Source organism: Leptonotus elevatus, chromosome 5 (genome assembly GCF_054856555.1).
Source record: "Leptonotus elevatus isolate MCC_2025b chromosome 5, RoL_Lele_1.0, whole genome shotgun sequence".
Lineage (NCBI taxonomy): Eukaryota > Metazoa > Chordata > Actinopteri > Syngnathiformes > Syngnathidae > Leptonotus > Leptonotus elevatus.
This window is the reverse complement of record NC_141243.1, coordinates 3,233,835-3,243,705: the sequence shown is the minus strand read 5'-3', so window position 1 is coordinate 3,243,705 and position 9,871 is coordinate 3,233,835. Positions and strand designations below refer to the sequence as shown.

At 41.1% G+C, this 9,871-nt stretch overlaps 1 protein-coding gene across 2 annotated transcripts in view; it reads right to left on the bottom strand.

Moving 5' to 3' along the window:
• Nucleotides 1-400: 400 nt before the first annotated feature.
• The window catches only part of smarca2 (SWI/SNF related BAF chromatin remodeling complex subunit ATPase 2), a 31,491-nt gene continuing 22,020 nt past the window's right edge, over nt 401-9,871 (bottom strand). The window contains exons 25-35 of one of the 2 annotated variants that reach the window (XM_086075010.1): nt 9,278-9,441; nt 8,799-9,026; nt 8,675-8,704; nt 7,759-7,836; nt 7,463-7,681; nt 7,115-7,338; nt 5,327-5,432; nt 5,160-5,261; nt 3,762-3,894; nt 2,380-2,516; nt 401-896 (exon numbers count right to left, since the gene is read on the bottom strand). In XM_086075010.1, the coding sequence (XP_085931136.1) occupies nt 867-896; nt 2,380-2,516; nt 3,762-3,894; nt 5,160-5,261; nt 5,327-5,432; nt 7,115-7,338; nt 7,463-7,681; nt 7,759-7,836; nt 8,675-8,704; nt 8,799-9,026; nt 9,278-9,441 (1,451 nt within the window). In that variant the 3' untranslated portion in view covers nt 401-866. The remainder of the gene's footprint in view (nt 897-2,379; nt 2,517-3,761; nt 3,895-5,159; nt 5,262-5,326; nt 5,433-7,114; nt 7,339-7,462; nt 7,682-7,758; nt 7,837-8,674; nt 8,705-8,798; nt 9,027-9,277; nt 9,442-9,871) is intronic. The other variant, XM_086075011.1, reaches the window with a different exon arrangement.

Sequence of the window (9,871 nt, the reverse complement as noted above, 5' to 3'; positions counted from 1 at the left end):
CTTAACCGTCAAAGATGGGAAAATAAAACGCTTGTGCAGTCCTTAGTCAGGGGTGCCCAAACTTTTCTCATCAAAGATGACTTCAGCCAGGAATATACATAAGTACAAACTATCTGGGGATTTGAAAAATGTTGAATTACTTTATATCGAACGCATCTAAGTCTAAGTTGGTATTATAAAGTTAACCTTCCATTAATGAGGCACTGCTTGTGGCGGGGAAAGGGTTTGAAACGCTGCTGCATGCTTTGAATGGCACACAACTATCGCCATCTGGTGGACAAATATCTAAATATAGTCATGTTAAAATTAAAAACTATATTATAATGGAGATTTTAAATTATTTTTAATGGGACAATTGAAACATTTTTGCTTTGCCTTTTATGCTCATTAAAAAAAAAAATCTTTACAAGATGGTTTTGATGTTCCTACAGAATTTCTTCAGGAGTCAACCGCGTTTAGCATTTGGCGCTAGCTGCCACCTAGCTGGATCCCTTCCTGCTGATGATCGGAAAACAGCTCCATTCTACATTCTTTCGTCTTGGAAGTACCGCGGACTTTGGACACCCCCGCTCCGGATGAACAACATGAAATCTTGACATTTCATGTTCATTTCTTTTTTTTTTCTCAAAAGTGCGAGCGTTAAGCATTGCGTAACAACGGCAAAAGCGAGTACATGTGTGACATAAACCTCTCAAAATATATATAATATAGATGCAGCTCATCTGGTAACTACAAGGTGAAAAAAAGTTGAAGCTAAGTGGGGTGACTGCGTGAACAAACAGGATGAAATGAAAACAAATTAAGAACCTGGACAACAAGAGGGGAGGAGCTTCTTGGCGTTCACGTGTCCCGGCGTCAACGCTTCCTCACTCGTCATCGCTGATGTCAGATTGTTCCTGCGGAGACGCACAAAGAAGCCGCGAGGGTGTTTGAAAAGTGCGTCTGGTCACATTCATGAGCCAACATGTTAGCGCTTCCATTTATTCACCTCCGTTACGATTAGAAGCCATAAATAAGGACTTTATAAGAAAACAAAACTACTGTACCCAAAACAGCATGTTTGAGAGACATGTAGATGTAGACTCATTCTAGTAAAAACAATAGCCATAGATGCTCCTTTTAAGCAAATATATTGTTTTGATGAAAGAAAATCTCCCCTATCTGTGGTTGTCCCAAAGATAGTGAAATGCAATCTGCCTCTCTACGTTCAAATTTAAGACCCACATTTATTCCTTGGCTTTTATAGTTCAGCGTGAATTGTGTGGTCCTCAGGGTCTTTTTGTGTTTTTGTATTTATTTTTATACTATTATGTTTATTTATTTTTAATGTATTTATTTGCTATTTTACTTATTGTATTTTATAACTGTTTTTTTTTTGTTTTTTTTACACTAGATTTTATGTGTATGATAGTGTGCGGGATCTCAATGTGCAGCACTTGGCAAAATGGCCGCCCCCCTGAGATAGATAAAAACGGCTGGATTTGGCTGCTTAACTTTAATGTATTTATTTGCTATTTTACTTATTGTATTTTATAACTTTTTTTTAAAAAAAAATTTATACTAGATTTTATGTGTATGATAGTGTGCGGGATCTCAATGTGCAGCACTTGGCAAAATGGCCGCCCCCCTGAGATGGATAAAAACGGCTGGATTTGGCTGCTTAACTCATCTTCCACTAACATATTAACCAGAAAACCATTTTTAGACTACATAGAACATATTATTGTCAAAAAAAATTTTTTTTTTGAGTTGACTAAAAATGGCTGCGCCTTCATTAAAAAGCATCAGAACTTAAAAAGTGTGGCATCAAATTGATTTTTGCTTGAGATCTTCCAAGTCATTATTTACGAGCGGTGCTTTGAGCTGCAACCAATCAACCCTGAGACACGCACAGACGGTAAGAAGCTGTCAGTGAGGCTTTAAGTCATTCGTCAACATATGCTGCTGCAATTGCCTCACGTTGCGTTCGGCTCTTCCCGACGCACGGCGGCTTGTGTGACAATATTTGTAGGTAATAAACGTAACCAAAACAACAAGCAGATTGCTGGTGGATTTGAAGCCGTAATGAATAGCAAACACCCGATGGCACTCAAGAGGGCTTTGGAAGAGAACCTTCTCAAGTCATTACACACCTCCACTTGCCATCAACACATTTTGAGCCCCGACGCTTGGATGATGAAATGTTGAAATGTGCTTCCTTTCACATGTCTGATTTCATCAGAGATGGATCAGAGCCACAAACCCCAATTTGAAAGCCGAATCCTGGCTTGAAATCCTAACCTTTTTGGACACGAGCAGTCATTTATCCCCTACCACATTGCCATCTGTTTGGGAAGTGAAGGTTTGACTGTGGCCGTTGTTCTTGAAGTTTTGACTTACATTGCCGTCCTGGTCGTCGTCGCTTTCGTCGTCGCTGACGACGGGCTTGGCCTTGGCTCGGCTCTGCCTCTTCTTGCCTCGCTCTGAGCTCCCGCGCGCCTCCTTGTTCAGCTTAATCTTCACCCACACCGGCTTGGCTGCAACCCACAAATGATGTCTTAAATTGGGGTGGAGTGGTTGTGCATGCGTGAATGTAAAAATAATAATAAAAAATTTATTAGATTGAGAAAACCGGACCACGTTGAAAGCATCACTTGTTTGTTGATGTCATAATCTTGTGTTGGAATGAAGGTCTTGCAAATTGTTTGGCCAACCAATCAGAAGCATCAATCCATTTTTTACACTTAACTGAAAAGCTAACCATTGTTGAAAACCCTACCATAGTTTTGAAACCCTAATTTAAAGGAATACTTGACTCATTGAGACATTTTCAGCAGTAAAAGGTTAATATTTTGTCTATAATTAACGTGGTTATGGTAACTTGTCCAATTAATACCTTTAAAAACAATTTTTTTCCTACTTGCTGTCGACTGAAGATGACATCACCTGTGCTGAGGAAGTAGGTAACGACCAATCATAGTTCAGTTTGCTGACCAAACCCAGAAAACACGTGAGCCATGATGAGCCATTACTTCCTAGAAAATTGTGTTTTTATAGGTATTTAATTGGACATGAAAAATAATGACGTTATCAAATTTATTCTGGACAAAATATAAACTTTTCACTGCTGAAAATGGCTCAATGAGTCAAGTATCCCTTTAAAAACACAAATTTTGACTTGAAACCCTGTTTAGGTTTTTGTTTTGATAGCCAAAACTTTGCTTGAAACCCAAATTTTACAACCATACTTTAAAAATGAAACCCTAACTCACATTTCAAACCCTAATGTGAAACTACAAACATTGTTTAAAACACTTCCAAGACTTGAAACCCTAACCATTGATTAAAAGCCTTACCTTTGCTTGAAACAATTTGAACTCTAACTCTTGTTTAAAACCCTAACTCAAATCCAAAATACTACTTTGAAACCCTTGCACTTATTTTAAAAAAACCTTGCCAGACTTGAAACCCTAACAACCTAACACGTATTTGACAGCCCAAAAATTTAGCCTTTGCTGGAAATCCTCAGCATCGAAGTCTCACCCTGGCTTGAAACCTTAACCTTATTAACCTCCCTAGTAGGAGAGCAGACGCGTTGAAAGCAGACAGCCTCATCCAGACTTTTCTTTTGTTTGTTATGTTTTTTTTGTCCTCAGGCAGTGCCACTCTCAGGGGGAGTCAAATGAAACTCGCCTCACAGGGCGACTGTCTGGCTTTGCAGTGCAGAATTACAATGAGAACACATTGTTTGTGTACGTGTGTAAGTGTGTGTGTGTACTCACCCTCAGCCTCTGACTCTTCCTCCTCATCCTCGTCTTCGTCGTCTTCACTGTCGTCCTCGCTGTCCTCGTCCTTGGCGATCTTCTGCCTGGCGCTCTTGAACACCGACTGCAGCACGATGGAGTCCTCGTAGATCTTTGCGGGACATGTCGGCAAAGGTGTGGCTGCTCAGTATTACGTGACCCGTCTTGCAGCCATATTTTATGATCAGAATCTCAACTGGATGCATTCCCTTCACATCACTTTCTTTAGAAACCAGCTCTTTTCTAAACCCTTTTTAAGAACCCGTTGCCAGGCTTGAGACCCAAATTTGTGGTGCAAGGGATCACAAAAGACACTGATCGGATCGTTTTTCGGATCAGCAAAAAAATTTTTAAAAAATTAAAAATGTCTAATATAGCCGTTGAGGATTTAGGAACACAACTTTTAAGTGCAATATGAGGCAGAAACATTCTTATTTTTACACGATTCATGTGTAAAATAACAGTGTATTAATGGCTTTAAGTTGTCTTTCTATAATTTAAACAGCAAAGTTTGACATTTTGAATTGAATGTTTTTCTTTTTTTAATGGTCAAAAGTGTTTTGTAAAATAAATGAAGACAAAAGTTCTATTTATCCTTGGTCCAGAATATTGAAAAATAATTAAAGTATGCCAGGTACCAGCTGTCAAATTTACTTACCAACCAGCAGCCAGACACTCGTTGGTCATGCTAACAGCTAGCCACTAGCCACATACATCGGAGACTTCCGCCATATCATACAATGACAACGTAATTAATAAGCGGTTTTATAGCGTCCTAAATTAGCAATTGAACATGAGTTCGGGATAGCGTTGTGTTGATGTTGGTTCCAACTACAATGTCAATCAGAGAAACCTTTACAAGGGAAGTCAAGCTAGCCATCACGCCACGACGTGGGCGAACTTCAAAGTAAAAGTCTACCAAGGCTATTTGCATAGTCGACTATGTATTACTGTATTTGGTCAACTTTATTTTGAAGTTAGGTTTAGCGTGTTACATTCAATATGTTTCAGCTTCCTTGACATGTCAGAATGGTATTGACCGTGAATGTGCACTTTGTTTTTGTTTTGTATTCCCCCCCCACAAACCAATTCGCAGATCGGGCGCGATCGAACCGACCACAGATCAATGATGATCCGTTGCACCACCACTAATATGAAATCCTAACCCTCGTTTCAAAACCCTGAAAACTTGAACCATTGCTTGAAACCCTTCTTTGAAAACAGCAACTGTAGTTTCTTTGGAAAATGGTGATTCATTCATTTGTTTCATTTATGAGCAAAACAGCAAAAGGTCAGCAGCGATGACGTACACTAAATGTGTTTCTGGGGATTTAACGCAATTGTATTGTATCGACAGCGAGCTCAATTTCCGCTGACCTGAGATCCTTCCAGGTTGAAGGTCTGCGCGTTGTGACAGAGCAGCATTACGTCCTTTTCCAGGTCGCAGACGCTGCGGTATTTATGGCTCCTGACGCGGTCCTGCGGAGCGAGAATGCGGTGATCGCTTGAGCCCGTAAAAACCCGGAGCCTTGCCGTCGACATACCTTGATCTTCTTGAAGTCCACGGGCTTTCGGATCAGCTCGTAATATTCCGGAAGCTCCTTTCTGGACGGCAGCTGGACAAAGACCTCGCTGAGCTGTCTGCCAGCCCTGAAAAAAAACACAACATCAACTTGAAACAAGTTTCTTTGTTGCTGAAAGTTCATTTACGGGCCCGACCGAATGCCTTTTCACAATAGCAATTATCGGCCAAGAGTTTTGCCGATTAAATCTTACTTTTCTGATGAAACAGTAAATGCTGTTCAGTAGGTATGTGCAGGAAGTAACCTCTCATGTGGCCATAGATTTAAATTCATGTTTAGAGAGCAATTGAAACTCCAATTCTTGTCGTTAACTCTAAACATTACATTTGAAAACGCAACTGTTTGGCACCCTAATTATTTCTCATTTTTAGAGCAAGCGGATAAACAAGTCTTGTTGCGGCGCGGCATAAAGATAAAATGTAAAAATGACAGAAGCTGTCCCTGGCATCAATTTTTTTTTTCTTAACCGCAATTTCCCCAAGTTGACAGCAATTTAAGTTCCTGCCGTCAACTTTGTAAACACACACGAAACTTGACAGCATCATTAACTGCTGCCAAAGTGTTCACACCCCTTGAACCTTTTCTCATTTTGTCAAATTACACAGCTCGCACTGCATGAGGTTGCAACCATCTTCACAGGTAGACTTTCTATTTCTGTGGAAATTGCGTGTGAATGCTGAAGAGGTGATGCCGAACTGAACATGTAGGAAAAATAAATTGTAGTACTAATTCCAAGGTATTGCTACAATTGCTAAAAAATACATCACTGCTCTCTTTTTTTTTTAAATAAACAAATAAAATGGGCCGATCAACGGCTTGTATCTAAAAATGTCCAAGTCGGGTCACTCATTCTCAAGGCAACACAACAAATCTGGAAACATTCTTAATAATATGTCTGTTAACAGAAAGCAAAATCTCTGATAGCATACATTTGTTTAATTTAAAAAATGTGGAAAAGTTCCACGGGTGTCAATACTTTTGCAAGACAGTTGGATGATTTGAATTGACCATATGGTATCCTTTTCTCTCAGGAGAAATTAATAAATGCTTCAAGGCTTGAGGTATCCTGTCCGAAATTGTTTTGTTGTTGTTGTTTTTTTTACATCTTCAGCGCTTGAGCGCTTGCTATGATGCACCTCCAGTCTCGGATCCCCTCGTGTAAAAATGGATGAAAACGTGAGCCTGAGGCTGTTTGATCTTTTTGGTAACTTGATCAAACTATTGATTTGACACCAAGCTGGACTGTGAACGTGCGGGTGAAAAATAAAAAAATTCTGCTGCCGTGTTCAACAAATTCAATCAAAGCAGACATATTATGACAAGCTTTTGTCAAAATAACCTAAAAAAATCAACAACTATTAATCACACCATTTGGCCAACGCAGATTACGCCGTTATGATGGGACAGAGCAAATCTTGAAACTTTGAAATCCAAATTCTTACATGAATCTTTCATCTTTGTTTGAAACGCACACCAAGGCTTGAAACCCTACTTAGAACCCAACCTTTGGAACCCCGCTCTGAAACACTAACCCTTATTTAAAATGCTAATCCCTGTTTGAGACCCTAATCTGTACTCAAAACTCTTATTTATGAAACTCTAAAATCCTTGTTTGAAACCATGAATCAGGTTTGAACGGCTTGAAAGTCTACATTATAGCATAACCCTTTATTTGAAGTCAGGCCTGAAACCCTAACCCTTTATCTGTGTTTGAAACCCTGCTATAAACCCTTGAGGGGGTCTCCTCACCCGTCTCTGTAGTTGATAACTGTGTCGATGATGGTGTTCATCTGCTTGGTGAGTTTGGGGTGGTTGGGCGAGAGCTTTTCGGTGGGCGGGCGGCCTCGCCTCTTCTTGGCCTTGGCGCCCCAATCCTCCCTGGCCGACGGCTCCTTGTCCTGACGGCGCTTGCGTTTACGCTTCTTCAGGCGGATCTCCTCCTCCATTTCCTCCAGGTTGCCGTCCTCGACGGCCTGACGTTAACAAACATAGTGGGGGGGGGGGCGGTCTACAGTAGGAGCTCAAAAGTCCTAAACCTAATTTTAACCCTCGTTTGAAACCATGAACACTTTGCTAAGGAACGCTTGCGCCTTTTACCCGCAGCCACTGTTTCTCAGTCAGCGCGTCGCTGTAGTCCACGTCCCGTCGACAGCGGGACCCTCGGCCGAACAGTTTCTCCTCCTCATCCTCGTACGTCAGTCGCTCCACCTCGGCGTCGTCCTTGATGATCCAGGAGGGCAGCTCGTCCTCCTCCATGAGGCGCGGCTTACGTTTCGGATTCCGGGCCTCCTCCCGCCGCCGGTCCATGTCGAAGCGCTGCAACCGCGTGTCCGGGTTAATGGGAATGCGGCGGCGACACGTCGTTAGGAAAAAGCACATGGCGCTGCCTTTACCATGAACAGCTCAAACTCGTCTTCATTGCGGGCGATCATCTGGTTCAGTGTTTCGTCGTCCGGTACCTCGTTTTCTTCCTACATGTGAAGACAACAGCAGAAAATGGTTCAACTGCAAAGTCCAGTTAAAAACAAACATTCACACTGCAGGCAAATGTGACCCAAATCAGTTTGTTTGTTTTTTGGCCATATGCAACCTGTCTGATGGTTTAATTCCGGTTTTGTTCAAATCACTTTCAAATGTGGTCCTAGATTGGACACGCATCAGATTATTTGCAATGCGTACAAACAAACCGGTGGCATATATCTGACCTATACGTCATCAAAAGCCAAATCTGCAAAGTTGTTTTGACCACCTATGTTGACTTCATACCGTATTTGACTTTTCAATTAATCTCACTTGAGACATAATGCATTAAGTGGGCATATGTGGGGATAGTAGTAATCTGAATTGAGGATTAAGCCCTGCAGAATGAACATGGACAAATATGCATTCATTTATTCATTCAAATATTTAAAAACTATAGTAACTTGTCTATTCATTATTAAAATTGTGAAACATGTTTTTGAAGTATTTTGAGAGCCAAAAAACCATAAAGTAAATTGGCTACTTAAAATTTCTAATAATGAATCAAAAAGTGAAAGAAAAAAAACATCACTTGACTTTTTAGTTAAATTGCCAAAATTACTCTGAAATAATTAGATTGATTGATCAATAAAGTGAACAGCCACCAAGGCCAATTGCAATAGGTTAAAAAAAAATGCAATTTTTTTGCATTTTAATTCAATCCCATTCTTGGCTATTTGGCACACACAAAAACAACAAATTAAAAAGGCATTAAAATGTTATCAAATAATTACCACAGGCAGTATAAATATTGAAAATCAAATGCATTGTAATACTAAAACATCACACCTCGTTCTGCTCTTCGTGTTCGAGGATGGCCTAATTAAAAAGGCATTTAAAATGTTATCAAATAATTACCACAGGCAGTATAAATATTGAAAATCAAATGCATTGTAATACTAAAACATCACACCTCGTTCTGCTCTTCGTGTTCGAGGATGGCCTGCAGGAAGACCCGGCGCTCGTGGCCTGATGACTTCTGGTCAAACATGCCGGCCTGGATCACCTTCTGGTCCACGTTGAGCTTGTACTTGGCGGCCGCCAGGATCTTCTCTTCCACGCTGTTGACGCTGCACAGGCGCAGCACGCGCACCTCGTTCTGCTGGCCGATGCGGTGTGCGCGGTCCTGCGCTTGGAGGTCCTGAAATCAGTCGGTGAGATGCGGCTTTTTTATTTGGTGCTGTGGACTATGACCATGATATAACCCTTGCTCACTTTTCAGTGGACACCGACAGTGCTAATTGTTAATTGGATAGTTTTCAGTATACTTTATATGCGTATTCTGAAAGCTACAATACTGTAATAACGTCACAACAGAGATGGCTGCCATTTTAGTCCCATGTTCAGATGCGCAGTGTCTTTGTAAAAGATCACTTGAAGAACCCCACAAACCTGGTGGGGATTCCAGTCGCTGTCAAAGATGACGACGGTGTCGGCGGCCTGCAGATTGAGTCCGAGGCCGCCAGCCCGGGTGCTGAGCAGGAAGATGAAGTACTGCGATCCCGCCTCATTGAATTTCTTCAGCAGCAACGCTCGGTCATCTGACTTGGTGGATCCTGGAAGGATTCAAGAACTGAAGTTGTCTCAGGGTTGCAATGGAAAAGGCAACATTTGATCCAACCACCCATAAACCTATTCAGGTGGCTGTTCAATTCTCCAGGCATACCCCACATAAATATGCAAATGTTTCTTCCATTTCCAAGTTGAAAAGCTGTTTACCGAGACTTTGAATAAAACTGGTTATCATGACAATACACCTTTACATCCATCTGTACTCTGGAATTTATCAGTTGCCTATATTGTTATGTATAAAACATAACAATCTTCTACCTGGATCAGTTAATCCCTGTTCCAAAATGTATTTAAATGTAATTTCTCTGCTCGCTTTACTTTACAGCACCAGTCACCATTATGGTGCATGCGGGTAGCAGGTAGCCATCGAAGACCACATGAGTAGCAGGCGCAGAAGTGATGGGACATTGGTAT